Source organism: Homarus americanus, unplaced genomic scaffold, assembly GCF_018991925.1.
Source record: "Homarus americanus isolate GMGI-L3 unplaced genomic scaffold, GMGI_Hamer_2.0 scaffold56447, whole genome shotgun sequence".
In the NCBI taxonomy this organism is placed as follows: Eukaryota; Metazoa; Arthropoda; class Malacostraca; order Decapoda; family Nephropidae; genus Homarus; species Homarus americanus.
The window spans coordinates 1-26,740 of NW_024720045.1; the positions used below are offsets into that span (position 1 = coordinate 1).

The window sequence follows — 26,740 nt, forward strand, 5'->3', positions numbered from 1 at the left end:
TACGTATTGCTGTGTGACCCTCAGCGCTCAGGATGTTAATGGCTAATGTTATGAATTACCAGTACATTGTGTGTCTAGATCTTTATATGAGATTAACTTTTCGTTCGGTGCATCGTGTGTATACCTTATCTTGTATCGAAATGCAGAAAAAAGTGCTCTTCTACTTTATGCCCACTGGTATGGCATGGACCCATACCCTCTAGGGCTATATTTTCCCTCAGTCAAGTTCCTCTAGGACGTAGTGTTGAAGTGCGTGTGTGTGTTGACCACCCTTCGCAAACTAATATTCCTGTTCACATCTGTGAGGAACTATACTGCCAGTATATATCCTAACCTTGATCTAGCGATTTACATGTTGTAATCTAGTAGTCCTTATTACTTTCTCCATATACATGTTTTGATGTTCCATGTTATCTCATCACATTAAACAATGGTTGACTATGTCTCTTTTCACCTGTCAGTTCCTTGATGAGAGTCGGGCATGTAGAGTGAGGGGGTAAGTCAGGGGATAAGTGAGGGGGTGAGAGTTAGGGATAAGTGAGGGTGAGAGTTGGGGACAAAGTGAGGTGAGAACTAAGGATAAGAGAGGGGTAGAGTTAGGGACAAAGTGAGGGTAGAGTCAGGTAAGAGGAGGTGAGAAAAAATGAGGGGTAAGAGTCAGATAAGAGTGAGGTGAGAGTTAGGGATAAAGTGAGAAAACAAAAAAAAAAGGGGTGAGAGTTAGGATAAAGTGAGGGTGAGAGTTAGGATAAGAGTGAGGTAGAGTTAGGGATAAGAGAGAGGAAGAGTCAGGAAAGAGTGAAGAGAGAGCAGGGTAAGAGTGAGGGGGTGAGTTCAGGGATACAAGGAGGGGGTCAGAAAGGACAGAGTTAGGGTGGAGAGTCAGGATAAGATCAGGTGAGAGTCGGGAGGGTGAGGATAAGAACAGAGAGTAAATGGGTTGTAGGTGATGAAAGTACATAGGTATGAGGAGAATAGGTAGTGGATTACAGAGAAGAAAAATAAAAATGGTGAGTAATGAGGAGCAAGTAGAGAGTAGCAATGATGAGTAAGGAGGATTCAGTTAGAAATTGAGGTAGCCACGAAGAGGGGGAGCAGGGGCAGAGCCCAGCTTCCCACACTCTGGCAGGACGTCAGGAAAACCCGCCTGGACTGCGGGCAAGGCAACCTCCTCCCTTTTGGAGTCATCTGAAGGTCACAGCCCTATCCTGGGTTTGGAGGTCATCAGAAGACCCCCCCCTGTCCCAATTCTGAAGCCACCAGATGAACCCGGCCTCCCATACAGGCACCAAGAGATCACTATATGTTTAGGGCTTTGTGACACTTAATACAGGAATTTTACAAAGATATACGAAACTCCTGCTACACAACTTACTCCCTCAATATACCAAACTACCCTGCCATACGAAACACCCCAGCTTATCCTTCTACCTCATTATAACTTTCACCAAACACATGACTGACTGTACATGAGAAACACCCAAACGTTCAGTACAAATCACAAATTAATACCTATCACAAATAACATGGAAACAAAATGTAACCTTCTTTCCCAGGTACAATCACACTACCTGAGAGCTTTACGTATCCTTAATCAGTGTGTGTGGGGGGTGGAGTGTTAGAGATAGTAGAAAGTAGTAGTTGGAATAGTTCAAATTAAGAATAGTGTGATAGTCGCACCAGTAATAGCTATAGTAGGACCCTAAATAGTAGAAGTATCAGTACCTACCAGCCCTACAATTTCTAAGCTCTTGGTAAACACTGGTTTGAAAAAGAGTAGTGGATGAATGGAACAAGTTACCAAATATCATCATAACTCGAATACCTGAATTGCTCAAACATAGGCTGACGCTCATATGAGCAATAGGGTTGGGTGTAAACGGACTGCCCAGTATGGAGCCAATAGGCCCACTGCAGTTTCCTCCATTCTTAAGCATGTTCTCCCAAGCCCTCCACAGGTTAAATTCCTCCCTCCTTCCGTCAATCCTCCCCCAGGTCACAGACAACCACTGCCCCCCCTCAGTGGTATAGGTCACACTGCAGAAAGCATATCTGGGTCTCCGGAAATACCAGAAATGACTAGGGTAAGGAGGTGACCGTGGGGGTCCTTGAGGGCGCGAGGGTGAACAGATCAATTGTTCATTCATTAGAAATATTAAATAATCCTCACTAATGAATGGAATACATGTATACCTTAGTGAATATATTTCTTATACAAATATGTAGTTTGGTTAATATGTGTTTTGTTATATACATGTGTGTATATGTGTGTGTGTGTGTGTGAGTATGTGTGTCTGAAGTAACATGTGCCTTAAAGGGTAATGGGCCGTCATCCGTGGTTGTCTACCCGTGTGAGTGTCTTGAAGTGTCCGTGTGTGCGTCCGTTTGAGTGTCCGTGTGAGCGTCCGACTGAGTGTCCGTGCGTCTATGAAGGTCTTATATAAATATCTGTTTGTGTTTGTTGTGTGGCTGTATCCATGTCCTTTCAACACTACAGTAAAACACGACCCAGTTTGTTTGTGGATGTTTTTGATTGTGTTTGTTTCTGTTTACCGGCGATCGTCATGTTTGGTCCGTGTTTGTTTGTCTGTTTGTATTTCTATATCTACGCTCCTCCTTTGTCTACATCAAACAACCTCAAGAAACTCCTCCTTGGTTGGTTGATTGAAAAATGCGTCGCAGAAGAAGCCTCATAACTAAACAGATAATTGCTATAATGACCCAGGCTAACCAATCATCTCCTGGCTGTCGAGCGTCAGATGCTTGTGATTACCGCCCAAGCCCGATGACGTCAAGTCCAGCCTCTGAGAACCTCATGATTGGTCACAATTTCAAGACTTGGGTGAAATCCACCATCACGGAGGGAGTCAGGTGCGTGTGAATATTTCCGAGTGCTGTGACGTCAAGGGATCCACAGCTGAGGGAGGTTTATTAGTCAGATTTTCCAAACAAAAAAGAGCTACTCATGTTTTGGTGTAAGAATGGCTTAAAACTTCCCACAGATAGAGCCAGTCTGTGTGAACATATTTCTGTCAGGTGTTGATGAGCTGAGAAACAAAAATATCTCTCGAACGTAAACAACTTCCATCAGTCAGGTCAAGATATAAAACCTCAAAAAATAAACAACCATTATGTAAAAAAGAAGAAATATATATATAAATAATTACATAAGAATTAACATTATTTAACCGTTTTGTTGACAGGTTAAAAAAGGTGTGATGTAGATTTGATCATAAACTTTCTGTTGGTTAATGTTAACTCGTGTTGTAGCCGGTAAAACTTAACCTCGAATCGGACTCAGTTTATTAATACCGGAACTGTGGGTATGTAGGAAGTTAGGTTAGGTTAGTTAGGTTAGGTTAGGTTAGGTTAGGTTAGATTTGCCTTTGTTATGATGGTCAACGACGTCTAAAGTGAAACACGGCAAATACCGACCATAAATCTAATATCTTAAGTTAGATTAGTTTAGGTGGTAAGTTTTAGGTATCCTCAAGTGATAAATGTTTCCTATCGTGGCGTTATCCTCCCTCATTTAAATGGTTAAAGATATTATTAGGTTAGTATAGTGTTGTTTGTATGACCGTCTGGTGAATAGACGTCTTTTAGCTACATTATAGAACAGTAAGTGAATTGACGCATTATCATCCTGTCTACCACATTGTCCTGTCTACCACATTGTCCTGTCTACCACATTGCCCTGTCTACCACATTGTCCTGTCTACCACATTATCCTGTCTACCACATTGTCCTCTACCACATTGTCCTGTCTCCCACATTGTCCTGTCTACCACATTATCCTGTTTACCACATTGCCCTGTCTACCACATTGTCCTGTCTACCACATTGTCCTGTCTACCACATTGCCCTGTCTACCACATTGCCCTGTCTACCACACGTCTCTGTCTACCATTGTCCTGTCTACCACATTGCCCTGTCTACCACATTATCCTGTCACCACATTGTCCTGTCTACCACATTGTCCTGTCTACCACATTGTCCTGTCTACCACACTGTCCTGTCTACCAACCTCCCTGTCTACCACATTGCCCTGTCTACCACTGTCCTGTCTACCACATTATCCTGTCTACCACATTGTCCTGTCTACCACACTGTCCTGCCCACCACACTGTCCTGTCTACCACATTGTCCTGTCCACCACATTGCCCTGTCTACCACATTGTCCTGTCCACCACATTGTCCTGTCCACCACATTGTCCTGTCTACCACATTGCCCTGTCTAACACATTGTCCTGTCTACCACATTATCCTGTCTACCACATTGTCCTGTCTACCACATTGTCCTGTCTACCACATTGTCCTGTCCCTACCACATTGCCCTGTCTACCACATTGTCCTGTCTACTACATTATCCTGTCTACCAACACTGTCTACCACCATTGTCCTGTCTACCACATTATCCCGTCCACAACACGTAATAGAATGTTGTGGACGGTGGGGTGTTGTAAACAAAGTGTGTTGAGAATGACGGATCCTAATTGGTGTGAGGTGTGGTAACAAGGGGTTGAGATTACAGCAAATTACAGAATATAAGGGTAAAAATACAGTATGGTACAGAAATATGAAGGTTTGAGAATACAGTATGGTACAGATATATGAAGGTTTGAGAATACAGTATGGTACAGAAATATGAAGGTTTGAGAATACAGTATGGTACAGAAATATGAAGGTTTGAGAATACAGTATGGTACAGAAATATGAAGGTTTGAGAATACAGTATGGTACAGAAATATGAAGGTTTGAGAATACAGTATGGTACAGAAATATGAAGGTTTGAAAATACAGTATGGTGCAGAAATATGAAGGTTTGAGAATACAGTATGGTACAGAAATATGAAGGTTTGAAAATACAGTATGGTGCAGAAATATGAAGGTTTGAAAATACAGTATGGTACAGAAATATGAAGGTTTGAGAATACAGTATGGTACAGAAATATGAGGACATTACAAAAAAATACAATAATTATGAGATTACATGAATATAAGTTGTTAAGAATAGAATTAGAAGGAATCAATTGTCAATATAAGGTTTTCCCCGAGATGGGGGGGGTGATTGGGGTATCAGGAGGAGGGAGGGTATAGGAGGGGAGGAGGATTGGGAGGTGGAGGATATCAGGAGTCTCTCTGGGAAGTACCATAAAAACGGACTGTGTTGTGGCATTAAATTAAGGTAAGGTGTGTGTGTGTGTTGGTTACAGTGTGTTTACCTGTAGTGTTACGTCATTGTTACCTGTATGTACTGTATGTATATATAAGGTATATTATGTATTATACAGTGTGACGTGGAAAGTACATGTCGTATTGGGGGTATCTTGCAGTGTATGGACCCACATATCACGATGGACAGGTTAGGTTGGGGTAGAGGTTAGATTTTGGTTAGAAGTTAGGGTTAGGTTGGGTTGGGTTGGGTTAATTTAACAGTGACGGAAATAAGTCATACAAATTTATATAAACTATTACATCACGACTAACAAACAACACAACGTCACCACCATGGGCGTCACACCATAACATAGTGGGGGGGTGAAGAAGGGTCGTGGATCTAGCAGAAAGTTATGTGCACCTGTTCCCCCCCAAGACCACAAACAACGTATCAGGGTTGACTCAGTGCCGTGTTTGGTATGGTCGGCCAAGACTGCCCCTGGGCTGGGCACGTGTGTTCTTAGAGTAAACAATCATTTGCCTCACAGTTTGACCTTCAGTTTGTTATGAAAGATCTGGCATTACTTTACTTTATCCTCTTCGCCACATATCGGGGTTAAAGAGGTCGGTCAGTTGTCTGTCACACGCTGTTGGTAGGTACTGGTGTAGTCTGGACTGTCGGCAGGTACTGTAGTCTGGACTGTCGGCAGGTACTGGTGTAGTCTGGACTGTTGCAGCTACTGGTAGTCTGGACCGTCGGCAGGTACTCGGTGTAGTCTGGACTGTCGGCAGGTACTGGTCTAGTCTGGACTGTTGGTAGGTACTGGTGTAGTCTGACCGCCGCAGTACTGGTGTAGTCTGACTGTTGGTAGGTACTGTGTAGTCTGGACTGTTGGTAGGTACTGGTGTAGTCTGGACTGTCGGTACCTGGTCTAGTCTGGACTGTCGGCAGGTACTGGTGTAGTTGGACTGTTGGTAGGTACTGGTGTAGTCTGACTGTTGGTAGGTACCGGTGTAGTCTGGACTGTTGGCAGGTACTGGTGTAGTCTGGACCGTCGGTGGGTACCGTGGTCTGGACTGTCGGCAGGTACTGTGTAGTTCTGGACTGTTGGCAGGTACTGGTGTAGTCTGGACTGTCGGCAGGTACTGGTGTAGCTCCGACTGTCGGCAGGTACTGGTGGTCTGGACTGTTGGCAGCTACTTGTGTAGTCTGGACTGTCGGCAGGTACTGGTAGTCTGGACTGTTGGCAGCTACTGGTGTAGTCTGGACTGTTGGTAGGTACTGGTGTAGTCTGGACTGTTGGCAGCTACTGGTGAGCCTGACTGTCGGCAGGTACTGGTGTAGTCTGGACTGTTGGCAGGTACTCGGTCTGGCCTGACTGTTGGTAGGTACTGGTGTAGTCTGACTGTCGGCAGGTACTGGCTCCAGTCTGGACGTTGGCAGGTACTGGTTCAGTCTGACTGTTGGTGGTACTGGTCTAGTCTGGACTGTCGGCAGGTACTGGTGTAGTCTGGACCGTCGGCAGGTACTGGTGGTCTGGACTGTTGGCAGGTACTGGTCTAGCCTGGACTGTTGGTAGGTACTGGCGTAGTCTGGACTGTCGGCAGGTACCGGTCTAGTCTGGACTGTTGCAGGCACTGGTCTAGCCCGACTGTTGGTAGGACCTGTGTAGTCTGGACTGTTGGTAGGTACTGGTGTAGTCTGGACTGTTGGTAGGTACTGGTGTAGTCTGGACTGTTGGTAGGTACTGGTCTAGTTCGGACTGTCGGCAGGTACCGGTGTAGTCTGACTGTTGGTAGGTACTGGTCTAGTCTGGACTGCTGCAGTACTGGTCCAGCCTAAACCAGAAACATGTGATTTCAAGCCAAAAACATTAATACTTCTTAAAAATATCTTAAATACTTATCATTTATTTACTCGTCTTCTCACACAATTATCGCTGGAGGCTGTGCCACCCGAGGAAAAATATCAGAAATATTAAACTTTGATATTGGTAAAAACAGATTTTTACATCATGGTACTTGACATTGTTGACAAGAACATCAGCTGAGTGTTTGATGGTTTTGTTTTTTCAGCCAATCACGTTTCAGATTCTATTTGACGTCATGTTGTTTTTTTTCATCCTTTGTTATATGAAAGTTGTTGTTGATTGTAAATAACCAGCGTGTTGTTGTTGTTGTCATGAGGCCAACTGACGTGTGTGGCCCACGTGTGTTTTTGTTGATAATGACGTAAAGATCAATTTATTAACCCACCTGAGTAAAATGTTTATTCAATCGCAGACACAACCCTCAACAACAGTCACAACCCTCAACAACAGTCACAACCCTCAACAACAGTCACAACCCTCAACAACACACACAACCCTCAACAACAGACACAACCCTCAACAACAGTCACAACCTCAACAACAGTCACAACTCAACAACAGACACAACCCTCAACAACAGACACAACCTCAACAACAGACACAACCTCAACAACAGTCACAACCTCAACAACAGTCACAACCTCAACAACAGTCACAACCTCAACAACACACACAACCTCAACAACAGACACAACCCTCAACAACAGACACAACCTCAACAACAGTCACAACCCTCAACAACAGTCACAACCTCAACAACAGTCACAACCCTCAACAACACACACAACCCTTGACCTTCAGTTTGGACGAGATAAACAACTGCTTGCTGACTGTACATTACCCGTGAACAGCAGTAAACGCAAGTATCGCGAGTTGAAAAAGAGTTTGAGAGCCTTTTGGTCAGCATAGCAGGGACAGGCTATAACCCTCCAACAGCAGAGGTCAGCTACAGGGACAGGCTACACCATTACAGCAGGAGGAGGACTTGAGGTACTGACATGACACCTTCTGCGTCACCGTCAGGACACCTTTGTGATGTTCCTGCAGCAAATACTTGATACGAGTTGATTTTAATGTGTGTGTGGTGGGGGGGGTGGTTGTTGTTGTGGTGGGGGTGGTGGTTGTTGTTGTGGTGGGGGTGGTGGTGGTTGTTGTTGTGGTGGTGGGGGTTGTTGTGGTCTGGTGTGTCGTTCCTGTTTTTGGGGAGTATTTTATTTTTACTGATTATTTTGATACATTAGTGATCCAAATGTGTATACCATCATACTGTATACATGGATCCTGTATACACTACGTACCATAACACTATACATTTGCATACTGTATAGCTGTAACCTTTCAGAACCATAGAAACATGTTTAGAAAGAGAGGTTTGTGGTAGGTGGTCACCGTCATGGTCTGGGGTCAGCAGTAACAGGTAATACAAAAGTCAGCAATGATAGGTCATACAGAGGTCAGCAGTGGCAGGTCATACAGAGGTCAGCAGTGGCAGGTCATACAGATGTCAGTAAGTGTTAAGTCACAACAGACCAGCTTGAAAAACAGGGCAGGGGTCAACAAATGGGTCATCTGGTGGTAACAGCTGGCGAATCACGTGTGTTTTCCTCTTCCACGACTGGGTTAATGTCGCCTTAAGGCTAGACTGATTTTTTTTTCTCCTAGGATTATCATGGATGGATGGTGTTGCCAACGTGTTCTTAATATACCGATTTTTTTCCCCCGGGATTTAACAAGATCTTGTGCTTTGAATTTTTTTTTCTTCCCAGGATTACCAAGATCTTGCTCCTTGATGATTTTTTTTCCAGGATTAACACGGGTGGGTGAGTGGGCGGCGGGAGAAGGAAGTTGCGTGTGTGTGTGTGTGTGTGTGTGGTGAGAGCGATGGGGAAGTGGTGAGAGTAGATTGGGAGGTGAAGATGAGGAGAGTGAGGTAGGATGAGGTAAGAGTGAGAGAAAATGAGGACAGTGAAGGAGGAAAAAGTGAGTGTTGGGGGGGACTCTCCACTTCCAACTTCTCAGTGACACACAGACACACACACACACACAGACACACACACACACACACAGACACACTAGTGGCTGGGTGTTACTAGGAATATCACATACAAACATACATAAAAAACAGCAACAGTAACAACAGTAAGAAAGAACAACAGTAAGAGAGAACAACAACAGTGAGGAAAAACAACAGGAACAACAGTAAGAGAGAACAACAACAGTAAGGAAGAACAACAGGAACAACAGTAAGAGAGAACAACAACAGTAAGAGAGAACAATAGGAACAACAGTAAGAGAGAACAACAACAGTAAGGAAGAACAACAGGAACAACAGTAAGAGAGAACAACAACAGTAAGGAAGAACAACAGGAACAAATAGTAAGAGAGAACAACAACAGTAAGGAAGAACAACAGGAACAACAGTAAGAGAGAACAACAGTAAGAAAGAACAACAGGAACAACAGTAAGAGAGAACAACAACAGTAAGGAAGAACAACAGGAACAACAGTAAGAGAGAACAACAACAGTAAGGAAGAACAACAGTAAGAGAGAACAACAACAGTAAGGAAGAACAACAGGAACAACAGTAAGAGAGAACAACAACAGTAAGGAAGAACAACAGGAACAGTAACATCCTCCTCATCACAGCCAGCAACAACAAACAGGAAGAAGAGGAAGAAGACAAGGAAGATGAAGGAGGAGGAGGAGGAGGAGGAGGAGGAGGAGGATATGGAAGACGAAGTAAGAGGAGGGTAAGAGGTGCTGGAGGACGAGGTAGGTGGAGGAGGAGGAGGTAGGAGGGCCGAGTGAAGCTAGTTATATATATTGGGCCGTGATGATGCCCTTGGACGTGTCATGGCCAAGGTCAAGCTTTATATTCGTCCCCGCCAGCTGCTGTGGGGAGAGGCAGGAGGGGGGGGAGGGCGGGGAGAGGGAGGGGTGGGAGAGGTTGGGAGAGAGGGAGGTGAGGAGAGGTTGGGAGGGAGGTGGGAGGAGAGGCTGGGAGAGAGAGAGAGGGCTGGGAGAGAGAGAGGGAGGGAGGTGTAGGAAGGGCAGGGGCAGAGGAGGAGGCAGGAGAGGGAAGGTGGGATAGGGAATGACTTGAGAGGGCAGATGTGTGGGATGGAGGGAGGATGTGGAAGAGACAGTGTGAATAATAATTGAGACAGGAGTAAAGGAGGTAATGGAGAGGGAGGGAGAGGGATGGTGTGGGTGAGAGAGGGAAGGAAGGAAGAAGGGCGGAGGAGGAGGAGGAGGAGGAGGTGGTGGTGTTTAGTGACATGAATTTATAGTGAGGGTTTGGGTCATGATGATGATGCTGTTACAATTCAATGATGATGATGATGATGATGATGATGATGATGATGATGATGACTGGACACGGTGAGGGTCAAGTGTAGCCGCAGAAGATAATGTAATGAACTAAATAAGACAGTTGTTGATAAATATGACCACTTGCAATCATCACACACACACACACACACGCACACGCACACACACACACGCACACATATGTTGCAATCTTATCACAGAGGACCGTTGTGTGTTCTGTCCTAACAAAATTGAATTCCTCTTGCCCGAGTACGATTTCTTAATCCCTTGAGTACAGTGAGTTAACCCTTTCAGTAGAATGGCGTAACTTTGAATACAATGATTAAATCCCCTGAGTACAATGATTTAACCCGTGAGTAAAATGATAATACCCTGAGTACAATGATTTAACCCGTGAGTAAAATGATAATCCCCTGAGTACAATGATTTAACCCGTGAGTAAAATGATAATCCCCTGAGTACAATGTAATTATTTTCTAAGGTTTAAATTATTGTACACAGATTGTTAAGACACTGTACTCAAGGGGTTAAGTCACTGTACTCCAAAAGTTAAGATAAACTATTCATGATACTAATTGACTGTACTCTGGAGGTCGAAAGCCATATTGGAACGATATTAGTACTGATAACAAGAGCTAAATAAACATTGCTTTAATAGTTATTTTCTCACGTAATTATTACTTTTTTTTTCGTCATAAGCATATGTGATTGGTTGGTGTTTCACTGTATGTTCGTCCTGATTGGTTAGTTTTTCACACTCTTCGTCCTGATTGGTTAGTTTTCACTCGTGCAGTCAAACGTGATTCGTCGGTTCTTCCGCACCCTTTAGTCAGATTGGTCGATTTTTTTACGGTACATGAAACCTTATTGGTCAGTTTTTCAAGGTACACGAAGCTTCATTGGCCAGTTTTTTTTTTAGACTTTAATTTTATTTACATCACGAAAATAAAACTAAAAAATGGAAACAAAATCAATAGTCTGTTTAGGCGATGAACGAAAGATAAAGACAAAAACACGAAGATAACTGAGAGTAACGAGAACTGAGACATAGAAGATAACAACATAAAAGAGACAGGTGAGGAGAAACAGGTGAGGAGGGACAGGTGGGGAGAAGCAGGTGGGGAGAAGCAGGTGGGGAGGGACGACGACGCTGGGGAAGACGACACCAGAAACAAGGTCACCCCAGCTGTCAGTGTTGCTTGTTGTGACTTTGTTGGCGAGGCTGAGGCCGTACTGGGGCGTAGGGCGACCTGGGGAAAAGATAGGGAGAAGGGGCTGAAGCTGGGGAGGAATGGGGGAGAAGGGGGTGAGCTGGGGAGAGATTACTGGGGGTGTAGGGCGACCTGAGGATAAACTGGGGAGAAATGGGATCTGGTAGAGAGAGGGAGATAAGGGAGGTGTTAATTGAGGGAGGGATTGATAGGGGGGAGCAAAGTGATGGAGATGAGAAGTAGGGAGATAGGGAGGGAGGAGAAGGGAAAGAAGAACAAAGAAAGAGAGAGAGTAAGGAAGAGGAAGAGCACAGGGAAGAGGGGTTAATATTTCACAGGATCAATGCGGTGGCAGTGCTGGGGGGAGGGAGGGAAGGGGGAAGGGTGGTGGGAGGGTTGAGGTGGTCGGGGATTGGTGGTGTTGGTGAGGGGGTGAGGGGCTTAAGGGAGGGGAGGGAGGGGAGAGCGGCCCCGGATATTTCCAAGGCCAAGGTCACCTGAGTCTTCATTAACGCTGCCTCACGTGGCACTCCAGGTGACCCCTCCTCCCCACGCCTCGCTTCGCCACGCCAATTCACGCTTCGCCACGCCACTCCATACCGTTCCACGTCATACCACTCCACACCACTCCACACCGTTCCACGTCATACCACTCCACACCGTTCCACGTCATACCACTCCACACCACTCCACACCGTTCCACGTCATACCACTCCACTCCTTGCCACGCTACGCCATGTTTCGTCATATCACGCCTCGCCGTCACCACACCACTACACCGATGACTACCACCATCACACCAACAACAACAACAACAACACTACCACCACCACCACCACCACCAACAACAACAACAACAACAACAACAACAACATCGTCACGCAGTTATGTCATCAGTAAACCAGCCGTTGAGTGGGCGTGTCCCCCAGTCGTACACTCCCTCGTTCCCATCGTTCCCATCACCGCGCTCCCGTCACCACGCTCCCATCACCACGCTCCCATCATCACACACTCTCATCACACACTCCCATCACCACACTCTCATCACCACGCTCCCATCACCAAACTCTTATCACCATGCTCCCATCATCACCACACTCCCATCACCAAACTCTCATCACCACGCTCCCATCATCACACACTCTCATCACCACGCTCCCATCACCACGCTCCCATCACCGTGCTCCTGTCACCACGCCAGCCAACGTCATCATCATTTTGCTTTAGAGGACGCTTATTAGATCACTTGAAGATTAACCCTCCTGTTTATTTCCCCTTAACGCTAACCTAACCTCACCTAACCTAACCTAACCTAACCTAACCTAACCTAACCTAACCTAACCTAACCTAACCTAACCTAAGCCATTGGAACAAGAGGTGGTACAGTCCCTAATTGTAAGGTCTATTTTCTTGCTTTTGCTTCTATTCTTTCTTCTATTTCATTTTCTTCTTCCCTACCTCCTCTCTTTCCTTCCTCTCCATTCCGCCCGCCCCACTCCTCTTCTGACCCCCTGCCTCTCTTTTTTGCCTCTCCCTTCTCCTCTTCCTCCCTTTGTCCCTTACTTTCTCAATTCCCTCCTCTGTTTTCTTCCTTCTTATCCATCCCTCCTTCCCAGCTTTCTCCCACTTCTTTTCCTTCCCTATTTCTTCCCTCCTACCTCTTCCTCTCCTCCTCCTCCTTCTCTCTTCTCCTTCTACTCTCTTACCCCTCCACCCTTCCTCTTCACCCTCCTTCCTCCTCTCGATAAATTAGCAATAAATACAATTACATAATACAACAACCCGGTTATTTGTTGACTGATGTATACAGATAATACACATAAAATAGAATACCATACATAGAGATACGTAAATGTATACAGTCAACCACGAACCTCGAGATTCGGACTAGTGAACCCGAAGCAGTAGACTGATACATTATTCTGTCCATAAAGGCTTCGGATTCACGAGTCTGAATCTTGGGATGAGTGGTTCAGGGAAAGAGGCGAAAGGAATTAATTAGATACGGATATATTTGTTTATTTCTGATATAATCTAATTGTTTGTTGTACTGTTTTATAATTGTTTGTTATATTTATTTACAAATGTATTTATTATTTGTTCTTGCTTTTATATTTAATTACCTTCCATTACAGGTCACTGCAGGTCGGGTGAGGCAGGCCATGTTAGGGACAGTGACATCAGGAAGAAGGTAGGTCACGCTGGTACGTCAGTCAGCTACATGTATACCCATCTGACATCATTCACTGACTCCCTGACTGATTCTCTGATTCCTCCTATGATTCAGTGACAGACTTATCCCTCGATTAATACTCATCATCATCATCATCACCATCATCATCATCATCATCATCATCATCATCATCATCATCATCATCATCATCACCACCACACTGGTCTTGGCGTGTATAATCCCAGCTAATATATACCCTCGTGTCATTAATACATGGACGTTGTATTAATGGTTTATGTATGAGAGGTAAAGTTGTATTTAATATTACTGTACGTGCATCAAACTCTACACACAGTACTGTTTATTTCTCACCCGCAAGCAATATAAACCACTCAGTTCTCCGATTTTTGTGTTTGTGTCTCTTGCCTGTTACAACAACCAGAAGGGTAAATACAACGCAATACTCTAGTTCACTGTACAAGATCGGTTGAAATACAGTGATTACAATGATAATTTCCTTAACACGCTAGGAATACAATGATTCGGTGATGGTGTACAATAACATGACACCCACCAGCTGACTTTGTTTACTAGATCAGCTGATTGGGGTGTCAGAGCGATCGCTATTCACAGACAACATCAGGTCATAGTTTCACTGTCTTTTTCACATAATAAGTGTTAGTGGGTTACTGTCAGGGGCTTGTAGGGTGTGTGTGTGTGTGTGTGTGTGTGTGTGTGTGTGTGTGTGTGTGTGTGTGTGTGTGTGTCACCAGCCCACAAGCACGCCTTCCTTTAACCTCCACCAAAAGGGTAAATCCTTAAACTCACAAGAACATCCGTGAGTGCAATTTCAACATCGTGGCCTCCCCCAAAAATTCCACCCGACAATCATCTCTCACACGACCACGCCCCAGCTCGTTAAGGCCCGCTGCTGCTGTAGGATTGGATCAAATATTCAATCATCAAGCAAGTTGTGACCTCCAAGTTAGTGCCAATTAAAACAGGCACTTCAACCTTGAGGCAATAACAGGAGGGACATAGTTCAGTCCTCCTCCTTCGCCTCCTACAAGTTGAACTCAGTGTGTCGCAGCTCCTGAAGGGTAACTCTTGTGTAATTAAAGTTTATCTCTGAGTAACGATGATGATTTTAATGCTTACGATAGAAAGATAGACGAAGACAAGATATTATACAACTAGTAGATAGATATTGATACAGGCAGACAAACACACACGACTGTATAGAGTTAGACCAAGTAAAAAACAAACTACGTCCTTATATAGACAGTGATGAACAAGACAGACAGGAAAACAGAAATACGATGAATAAACAGACGGGTAGATACAGACAGGTAAGCAGGGAGGATCCAAACTACAATACTCACAGCTCCCTGATGATGACCGAAGTTTTATGCAACACACAGACACACACACACACACACACACACACACACGGACAGATAAGCACACGGATAGACAGACACATACACACACCTCTCTTGGGCGTGTTGATGATGATGGTCCATCTATCCACCCACCCACCCACCCACCCATTGTGCTGACACCACTTCTACCACATTCATCCCACTTCCTCTCCCTCGCTACCACGCGGAAGTGTTGACCTCGACTCAGCTAGTTCCACATCCCCCCCTCCTTCCCCCTCCTCCCCCTCTCCTCTTTCAGCAATCCGTAAACAGGCAATTGGCCAAGATCAGCTCTGGAATGTGGAAGGCGGAACTACACTGCTTATGTAACCACTATCAAACTTGCCACCTACCACTCAGCACCAGGAGCTAGGCAGTGAGGGGGGAGGTGTGTGGGGTGGTGAGGGAAGAGAGAGTGGGGGTGAGGGAGAAGGTGTGTATGTGTGGGGGAGGTGGTTGAGAGGAGGCAGGTAATTAGGATGAACCCGGTAGTTAAGTCAATCTTGTGGGGTGGTTGGGGGTCGTTAAGAGAGGTGGTCGTGATGTAAGGGGTCACACAGGGGTTACCAGAGTACCTCTTGTGTTGTTGAGGTGATCGCCCCCTCTACTACTTGCTGTATTGCTCGGTCGGTCGGTCTGTCTGTCTCTGTCTCGGTCGGTCGGTTGGTCGGTCGGTCTGTCGTGCTGCTCCATTGTAATTTGATTTAAGTATTAAGTGTTATGTGTACGTGTAAGTATTATGTATCATGTGTTATGTATATTATGTGTACGTGTAAGTATTATAGATTATGTACATTGTGTGTTGTGTGTGTAAATGTTATGTATTATGTGTTTTGTGTACTTGTAAGTATTAAATATCATGTATTACAGTATGTGTATGTATTAGTATCGTGTGTATGTGTTCTGTGTAAGTAATATGTATCTGTTTTATATTCATGATTTTTTACAATGAAAAGTTTTGACAGAAGGAAACGTTTAATATACTGGATGGCTGAGTGATATAAACTTAGTGCTTCATTATATAAATAGATAAGTTTAATATATATTTTCCTATATAACGATAAGGAATATATTATCGACTATACTAAATTAATTGAACTTATTTTTAAAAGAATCAGACCACCTGGAGATCAGACTTACCAGTTTATATCACCTGTTAATTAAACACCCCAACGCTACCTGTGGGTTAGGTTAGGTTATATTCAGTTATGTTGTGTTAGGTTAGATTAGCTTAGATTTGATTGTTAGGTTAGGTTAGTATACGTTAGTTTTTTTGTTAGGTTAGGTTAGGTTAAGTTACTTTATATTTGGTTAGGTTACGTTAGGTTAGGTTACGTTAGGTTAGGTTAGGTTAGGTTACGTTATATTTGGTTAGGTTACGTTAGGTTATATTTGGTTAAGGTTAGGTTGGGTTACGTTATATTTGGTTGGAATTTAGGTTACGTTAGTTTTTTTGTTAGGTTAGGTTAAGTTACTTTATATTTGGTTAGGTTACGTTAGGTTAGTTTAGGTTAGGTTACGTTACGTTATATTTGGTTAGGTTACGTTAGGTTATGGTTTTCTTGGGTGTATAATGTTAAGGTAATCCATAAATTTTGAGCCACAATAAATGACAGAAACATGAGTTAAAAACAATGTAGGCGCCATCCATACTGACGTCACCACCTGAGGGTACACGAGTGAGGGAAGACAGTTAGTATCGTGTCTATTGTTCCTCTGTTAGTTCCTATTTTTTCTATATATCTATTTCATTTTACCATTATTCCCCCACGAGGCTCATTTTTTCTATATTTTTATGTTCTGTTACTATTTTTCTATTTGTATTTCCTATCTTTTTTGTTTGGTTTTCAAGTTGATTATTATTCGTGTTGTTGTGAATTATTTTTGTAGATTAAATCTGTTCAATTTGTAAACACTTCGATTTTCTTTCAGTGATGTAATGTTTTAATTTCTGTTGAGAGGATCACACCAGTACGGCCTTGATTATACCAGTACGACCCCTTGATCAAACCAGTAAGGCTCCTTGATCACACCAGTACAGCCCCTTGATCACACCAGTACTGCCCCTTGATCACACCAGTACGTTGATCACACCAGTACGGCCCTTATCAAACCAGTACGGCCCCTTGATCACACGTACGGCCGTCAAACCAGTACCCCCCTTGATCAAACCAGTACGGCCCCTTGATCACACCAGTACGGCCACTTGATCACACCAGTACGCCCTTGATAAACCAGTGGGCCCTTGATCACCAGTACGGCCCTTATCAAACCATGCCCCTTGATCAACCAGTAAGGCCCTTGATCAAACCAGTACGGCCTTGATCAAACCAGTACGGCCCCTCATCAAACCAGTAAGGCCCCTTGATCACCATACTGATCAAACCAGTACGGCCCTATCAAACCAGTAAGGCCCTTGATCAAGCCAGTACGGCCTTGATCAAACCAGTAGCCCTTGATCACCAGTACGGCCCTTGATCAAACCAGTACGGCCTTGATCAAACCAGTACGGCCCTTGATCAAACCAGTACGGCCCTTGATCACCAGTACGGCCTTGATCCACCAGTGCGCCCTTGATCACACAGTAAGGCCCCTATCACACCAGTACGGCCTTGATCAAACCAGTACGGCCCTGATCAATGCAGCCCCTTGATCCACCAGTACCGGCCTTGATCACACCAATACGGCCTTGATCACACCATCCACGGCTCTTCTCATGTTTGTATGAAGGTCACAACACCATGGAGCAGAGGAAATCTTGGCTGTCTCCCCTGCCCTACACTCCTCTCCCTTCCCCCACCTCCCCTCCCCACCTCCTCTCCCTCCTCCCCCCTCCCCACCCCTCTCACCATCATCAGCAAATTCCATAAGACTTGTGCATGTAGACACTTCTTCCCGGCAAACCCTTTGGGGTGAGTGGTGGTGAGTGGTGGTGGTGGTGGTGGTGTGTGTGTGTGTGGTGGTGTGTGGTGGTGTGTGTGTGTGTGTGTGTGTGTGTGTGTGTGTGTGTGTGTGTGTGTGTGTGTGTGTGTGTGTGTGTGTGTGTGCATCCTAGCGTGTGTTTATTTATGTGTGTTTGCTAGTGTCAGCTTGTGGGGGGCTGGGAGTATGTGGCTGCTACGTAAGTCAACCAGGGTCAGGAGGGACACTTATCAGGGCCAGGGTTGTCCTTGGTTGTATTTTAGTAGTGGCACCATCGCTCCCAGCCCCCGAGTATGTGTATCTAACAACACGTGTGTAAATTAGGCCAAGTTATGTAAGGTCATCCCGTCGCCCTTACCTCAGCACTGGAGGTTAGGGGGTTTAGGAGGGCTGGGGGGAGGGAAGGAAGGAAGGAAGAGAGAAAGGTAGGAAGAGAGGAAAGTAGGGAAGGAAGGAGGAAGAGAGGAAGGGATGAAAGGAACTCGGAAAGGAAGGAAGGAGGGAAGAAGGAAGGAGAAAAGGCAGGAAGGAGGGAAAGAGGGGGGGGGGGGATGACTGGATTTGTTGGGGCAGCTCGCCCGGTTTGTTTAGAGACACACTTGAACAGCACCAATTACGGTATACAGAGTGACATACCTCGCCCTGGCCAGACTCTACACGTGTCACCAAGGCCAACAACCCTACCAGGAATGTTTTAGTTGGTCCGAAATTAGGCATAAATTTAATGGGCAATGCTCACACACACACACACACACACACATACATTATTACTACTATTACTTTGTTGTCACTCGGAATCGAGTATGGCGACCATCCAGCTATGATACAGTGATATGAGTTATTAAAAATGTCACCTTCGTTGGTGAGCTCTGAGTTGACTTGGGAGGTCGATACGGGACCGGCAGGGTCATCCTCAAATGTTGCATGTGTAGAGGGCTACATCTAGTGCGGGAGGGGAGGCGACAGCGTCTTTCCGGCGCTGTCGCTTGTCTGACTCGGTATGCAGTCGGGCTAACTCGAAAGTATTGACACTTTCTTTTGTGGTGCTCCTCCAAGCGTTACGGTGTGGAGTAATCGTCTCCCAGGTGAGGGTGTCGATTTGACACTTTTTCAGGTTTGTTTTAAGACTATCCTTATACCTTTTCAGTTGCCCGCCAGCGTTACGTTTACTATTCGTTAGGTGACTGTAAAGTTGCTGTTTTGGCAGTCTACTGTCGCCCATGCAGGTAACATGGCCAGTCCAACGTATAGTTGTTCATGTATAATGGTAGCCTCGATGCTCCTACAGTTGGTGTCAGCAAGAATACTGGCATTTGTTCTCTTGTCTTCCCAGCGAACTCGGAGGATGGAACGTAGACTACGTTGGTGAAAGTTTTCAAGTGCCTTGAGGTGCCTCCTGTATGTGACCCATGTCTCGCTGCCATATAGCAGGGTGGGGAGGACCACTGCTCGATATACGTGCAGCTTTGTAGATAATAATTTCAGATCCTTACAGCTGAAGACACGGGTACGGAGTCTGCCAAAGGCTTGAGATGCACATCTGATCCGATGTTGAATCTCTTCATCGATGTCTGCGGTGGTGAACAGGTGGGAACCAAGGTACTGAAAGTGGGTAACATTAGAGAGGGTAGTACTGTTAAGATGGATGGATGGTGGAGGTGTGGCTGAACCAGGGGCAGGCTGAATAAATCTGAGTATTACGTACATTTACCTCAAGACCGAAGTGTGCATCTGCATCTGCGAAGGTGTTCAGGATCTCCTGTAGGTCGCGTTCAATGTGAGCGACTATAGGGTGAGGTCGTCAACATAATGAAGTTCAGTGATGGAAGCGGCCGACAGCTTTGTTCCTGCCTGGAGTCGTTATATGTTGAAAAGTCCTTTCATCCGGTACTGGATGTTCAGCACACTTGCTGAGGACGAGTATGCCGTTGGGATTACACTTGCCTACTCCATTTCTCCCTATGGTTCCCTGCCATATGTCAGCATCTCTGCAACTCTGGTTAGCATTCTGTCAAGGTCAACGTAAAAGGCTTCCTTGATGCCATTCTCTGCATCCAATGTTGGGGCGTAAACACTGAAGAAAGAGGCATGACGTGAGTAATTCAGTGGGACTCTGAGCATCATGAGACGTTAGTTGACCCCAACAGGTATTTCAGTTAGCCTATGCAGGATGGTTTCACGAATGGCCAAGTCAACTCCATAAATTTCTCTAAGCACCAGCCTTACTCTTCCAGAAGAAGGTATCGCCGTACCCATGTTCTGTGAGTCGATCCTGAGCTATCAATGTTATACCTAGCCAGCTCTTTTGAAACAAGGGCAGTTCTTCTTTCAGGACGCTCACTTGTGCCAATATCCAGAAGGGTCCTGACATGCCATGCAGCTCTTTTATGCGTAGTACTATTTTGCTGTCACTCGGAATTGCAAGTGATGATTATCCAGCGATGACAGAATATTATAAGTTTTTTAATGACGTCACTTTCGTTAGTGAACTCTGAGGTGGCTCAAGAGGCTGAAACTATTAAGCTTCAACCTAACCTAACCATTAAGACTGGGACCCATTGGAACGTGAGCCCCAATTACTAATGCTAAAATTCGGTTTGGTTAGAATGGGACCTGTTTGACCAGTCAGCCTTAAGCCCAGTCAGTGTTGGGTTTTAATAGCTGTAACTTAAACCATCGTTCTCAAAGGGTTATGACTTAAATCCTCGGCCCTCAAAAGGTTTATGAATTACTTCTCTGAGTAAATAATAACACCAGATCCAGTTAAACGTGTTGGCTTTCCTCCAATCACGGTTTAGTTTAGTTGTTATAACACGACCATATACACTGACCCGACCTTGTTACCTTACTGCAGGGATGGAGAAACACACACACACACACACACACGGGCACTACACAACAGCGGGTGTAGGAGGACTTCGCTTGACAACTGGTGATAACAATATTACTAGTTGTGTCACATTCGCCTGATTCAACTGGCCTTGGTGAGCCAGCTGGGAGAGCTCCGTCACACCTCCCCCGAATTCCTAAATGTTTATACTACGTCATCTCCGCGGGTAGTTATAGTATGGGCGTGAATGTAGATCGTGGGTAGCCTGGATGAAAATCTGCTCGTGTGGGTGTAGTATGGATGTCAAAGTAGATCATGGGTGTCCTAGATGACGACCTGTGTGGATGTTGGTCATGGGCTGGGTTGAAGATCATGTGATAGATTTTGACTTCTTATCATTATACACGCCCAGTAGCCTGTATCCACGCCCATCATCATCAAGCACGCCCATGGCCACAAAACGAGAGTAAATGATGTTGACACTACTAAACTTAACCCAGCCTACGTCACCACTCAACTCCTTCAGCCTCATAATCTTGTGGCTCTTGACGTCAACAGTAAACACGGGCGGCGCTTTGGAATTTTCTCTCTTAATCTTTTTTTTTTAGCATATGACACACTTGAATGACAGGCGGCACTCTTGAATTCCTTTTACCAATGACTTATGACACTTGTGGCATTTTTTAATTCCTTTTACCAATGACTTGTGACACTTGTGGCATTTTTTAATTCCTTTTACCAATGACTTATGACACTTGTGGCATTTTTAAATTCCTTTTACCAATGCCTTATGACACTTGTGGCATTTTTTAATTCCTTTTACCAGTGACTTGTGACACTTTTGAATTTGCACGTTTCCCAGAGAGGAGTACGTAGATTTTCTGAATATTTTGATCAAACCAATCGTGGTGTTTTCTTTGATCTGGCCGAGCAGTATCAATATCAATATCAAAGAATCTCGCTGCAGGTTTTTGAGACTAGAGCCTTGAGGATACCCCATTCAGCACTTGGATTCAGGTTGTTTGTTGTTGGGTTGTTTATCGGTCCATCATCAAGCTGTTCTCTAAAGGCTGTTTTACCCCAAGATCCTCCAGTCGCTTTAGTGATGAAACCTCTCCTGGAGGCTTGTTGCCTTCGACGTTTTGGGACAACGTGGAGGGAGCTTTGGCCTGACGAGCCGATGATCTGTCTCACAGTGGTGTGAGCCAGACATGACTGGTGATGACGACACGCACACAATAGCGTGAGTGACCTGCACAAACGACAGCTGAGATGGCAAGCAAGGATGAAAGCATCTTTACTATGAATATATTTTAGTAAATTGTGGGACAGATTGTAGCGCTCTCGGTGGCTATCCGAGTTATGTGTTGGTTCGAAACCCTGTTTGGGGAGGGAATATTGTTTTGTTTGTGTAGATGTTCCTTTACACCCGAAGATTATTTTATGGTTGTCTGTGTTCTTTTTATTATTATTATTATTATTATTATTATTATTAAGATTTTTTTTATTAACCATTTATCCACAGTTCTGCCTGTTCTATATATGTGGATCACCTGAAAATTATCCCTCCCCCCAGCTTATTTCACCTGAAGATTAACCACCCTAACAGTACCTGTTGAAGTAAAGATAGTTTAGATTAGCGTCAAGGTGATTAGATTCAGGTAAATAAGCTGGGAGGAGGGTTAATCTTTAGGTAAAATAAGTTGGCAGGGCTAAACTTTAGATAAAATAAGCTGACATGGGGCTAATCTTCAAATAAAATAAGCTGGTAGTTGCGAAAATGTGTTCCTATCCGCCTGTGGTAACCCGTGTCTCCAAAACGACCAACTTATATGACCTATAGCAAACCTATCCACCAATCACGTCCGTCATTACACGACCAATACCCATTCATTCATAAACAATGTTACTACTACTGCGACGGTGCTGTTTGGAGACACAGGTTACCACAGGGACCGTAGGAACTTCAGGTGTTGCTGTTACTACCTCACACCGCCACCCCTAAGTCGTGCTAGGCGTAACCTCTCAATTTGTTTTAGTTTTTAAGTCATAGATACAGAGAAATATTGTTTGTTTAGTCTTCTCTGTGTGTGCTTTCCTGATGCTCTCTTGTAAGTGTATGTGTGTGTGTAAACGTTTCATGCGTATCTGTGTGTTTGTGAATAATGCATGTACACGTATCTCATGTTTTATATACACACACACACACAAGACCCGGACGTACATACCAACATCAAAGAAGACTCTGATCTGCTGTGTTCAATGTTTATTTACAGTCATAACATCCGCCCCCTTAACCCCCCCCCCCCTCTCCCGATGTACCCCTTGAGTAGAATCCACCTTAACCCCCTGATTTACCCCTTACTAGCACCCACTTACCCCCTGATTTACCCCTTACTAGCACCCACTTACCCCCATTCGTCAGGCGTCCTAATCTCCCTAATCCGCCCTGACTGCCCTTGCACTTGGCCACCTCTGATTGGTAGGTAAGATATTGCGTTATCCAAAGGTCAAGAAGTGCTAAGATAACTACCACTTAAGTGATAAATTGTGTCCGCCTCATGGTCAAGGTCACGCGATGGTGGTAGTGGTGGTGGTGGTGGTAGTGGTGGTGATGGTGGTGGTGGTGATGATAATGGGAGGGTAAGTATTAGCAGTTATGGTTGTTGTGATAGTGTACAATATTCTTGAGTCACCTATGGATAATTTCAAGGTTTTAGTGAAATATATCGCAAAATTAACCACTTCTAGCGATATAGAACAAACAAAAGTAAAATCGTCCATCCACTCCTTCCTATCCCTACAGTTACTCAGTTCATTGGGTTTAAATGGGCCGACTGAGTTTAGTTTAGGTCAGGTCAGGTCAAGTTGGTTAGGTTAGACTAGGTTAGGTCAGGTTTAAATGCGTTCAATTACTGTAGGTTAGGTTAGGTTAGGTTAGGTCAGGTTAGGTCGAGTCAGGTTTAAATGCGTTCAATTACTGTAGGTTCAACTTAAACTTAGTCCCAGTGGATTCAGATTATTAAGAGATAAGTTCGATTTTATTCAGTTTAATACATTTAAGTTGAGTTAGCAATTATGTTACGTTAGTTGAGGAGGAAGGCATTGACGAGGGAAAAAATAAGTGGTGTCTTGACGTGATGAGGCTATGACGTCGTTTTCTTGACGAGTTTTGCTTAAGAAAAGTTACAAGGCTCACTGATGCTTAACTAACAATTGTCTGCTTAATATAGCGAAAGTGGAATTATTTACATATGGTTTTTATACTTAATAATATAGTCAGGGAATATAGACACCATTTATACCTTATGTACAACTTACGTATGTGCAGACACTCCCGTACATAAATGAATTCGCACACACACACACACACACACACACACACACACACACACACACTGATATCCACAGGTATAAACTTTAACGAGAATGCCACAGGTGTATCCAAGCCATTTATTAACACACCTGTGTACTCTAATAACAGTTATAACACGGTTCTAATTCCCTTTAATTCAACAACTATCACGAGGTGTTCCTGGATCTCTTCTCCTCTCTCTGATTACGACGTCCGGTACACCAGGATCACTACAGGTATGGTACACCAGGATCACTACAGGTATGGTACACCAGGTCACTATAGGTACGGTACACCAGGTCACTATAGGTACGGTACACCAGGATCACTACAGGTATGGTACACCAGGTCACTATAGGTACGGTACACCAGGTCACTGTAGGTACGGTACACCAGGTCACTATAGGTACGGTACACCAGGTCACTATAGGTACGGTACACCAGGTCACTATAGGTACGGTACACCATGATCACTACAGGTATGGTACACCAGGTCACTATAGGTATGGTACATCAGTTCACTATAGGTACGGTACACCAGGTCACTATAGGTACGGTACATCAGTTCACTATAGGTACGGTACACCAGGTTACTATAGGTATGGTACACCAGGTCACTCTTGGTACGGTACACCAGGTCGCTATTGGTATGGTACACCAGGTCGCTTTGGGTACGGTACACCAGGTCACTATAGGCACGGTACACCAGGTCACTATAGGCACGGTACACCAGGTCACTATGGTGCAGTACCCAGGTCACTATAGGTACGGTACACCAGGTCACTATAGGTACGGTACATCAGTTCACTATAGGTATGGTACACCAGGTTACTATAGGTACGGTACATCAGTTCACTATAGGTACGGTACACCAGGTTACTATAGGTATGGTACGCAGGTTACTATAGGTACGGTACGCAGGTTACTATAGGTACAGTACACCAGGTTACTCTTGGTACGGTACACCAGGTTACTCTTGGTACGGTACACCAGGTCGCTATAGGTACGGTACCCAGGTCACTAGGTACGGTACCAGGTCACTATAGGTACGGTACACCAGGTCGCTATAGGTACGGTACACCAGGTCACTATGAATATGGTACACCAGGTTACTCTTGGCACGGTACACCAGGTTACTCTTGGTACGGTACCCAGGTCGCTATAGGTACGGTACACCAGGTCACTATAGGTACGGCACGCAGGTCGCTATAGGTACGGTACCAGGTCACTATAGGTGCAGTACATCAGTTCACTATAGGTACGGTACACCAGGTCACTATAGGTACGGTACACCAGGTCACTATAGGTACGGTACATCAGTTCACTATAGGTATGGTACACCAGGTTACTATAGGTACGGTACATCAGTTCACTATAGGTACGGTACACCAGGTTACTATAGGTACGGTACGCAGGTTACTATAGGTACGGTACACCAGGTTACTATAGGTACGGTACGCAGGTTACTATAGGTACGGTACACCAGGTCACTATAGGTACGGTACACAGGTTACTCTTGGTACGGTACACCAGGTCACTATAGGTACGGTACACCAGGTTACTCTTGGTACGGTACACCAGGTCGCCATATAGGTACGGTACAGGTCACTATAGGTACGGTACATCAGTTCACTATAAGGTACGGTACACCAGGTCACTATAGGTACAGTACACCAGGTCACTATGGTACGGTACATCAGTTCACTATAGGTACGGTACACCAGGTTACTATAGGTACGGTACATCCGTTCACTATGGGTACGGTACACCAGGTCACTATAGGTACGGTACATCAGCTCACTATGGTACGGTACACCAGGTTACTATGGGTACATTCACCAGGTCACTATAGGTACGGTACCCAGGTCACTATAGGTACGGGCACACCAGGTCACTATGGTACAGTACACCCAGGTCACTATAGGTACGGTACATCAGTTCACTATAGGTACAGTACCCGAGGTCACTATGGGTACGGTACATCGGTTCACTATAAATTTTGGTACACCGGTCACTATAGGTACCGGTACATCAGCTCACATATAGGTACGGTACACCAGGTCACTATAGGTACGGTACACCAGGTCACTAGGTACGGTACACCCAGGTCACTATAGGTACGGTACACCAGGTCACTATGGGTACGGTGCAGGTCACTATAGGTACGGTACCAGGTCACTATAGGTACGGTACACCAGGTCACTATAGGTACGGTACACCAGGTCACTATAGGTACGGTACACCAGGTCACTATGGTACGGTACCAGGTCACTATAGGCACGGTACCCAGGTCACTAGGTACGGTACGCAGGTCACTATGGGTACGGTACCAGGATTACTATAGGTACGGTACACCAGGTCACTATAGGTACGGTACACCAGGTTACTCTAGGTACGGTACACCAGGTCGCTATAGTACGGTACACCAGGTCACTATAGGTACGGTACATCAAGCAATACGTAACTA

General features: G+C 44.9%; 1 protein-coding gene across 1 annotated transcript; it reads right to left on the bottom strand.

Annotated features, from left to right (window-relative positions):
- Window positions 1-5,800: 5,800 nt before the first annotated feature.
- LOC121860368 (uncharacterized protein PB18E9.04c-like) lies at window positions 5,801-21,879 on the bottom strand (the record flags this gene model as incomplete). Its single annotated transcript, XM_042357490.1, has 4 exons — window positions 5,801-6,895; window positions 17,613-17,759; window positions 19,800-19,873; window positions 21,742-21,879. Coding segments are annotated over 4 exons (1,454 nt in total), but the record flags the coding sequence as incomplete, so codon positions are not given.
- Between the last annotated feature and the right edge of the window lie 4,861 nt (window positions 21,880-26,740).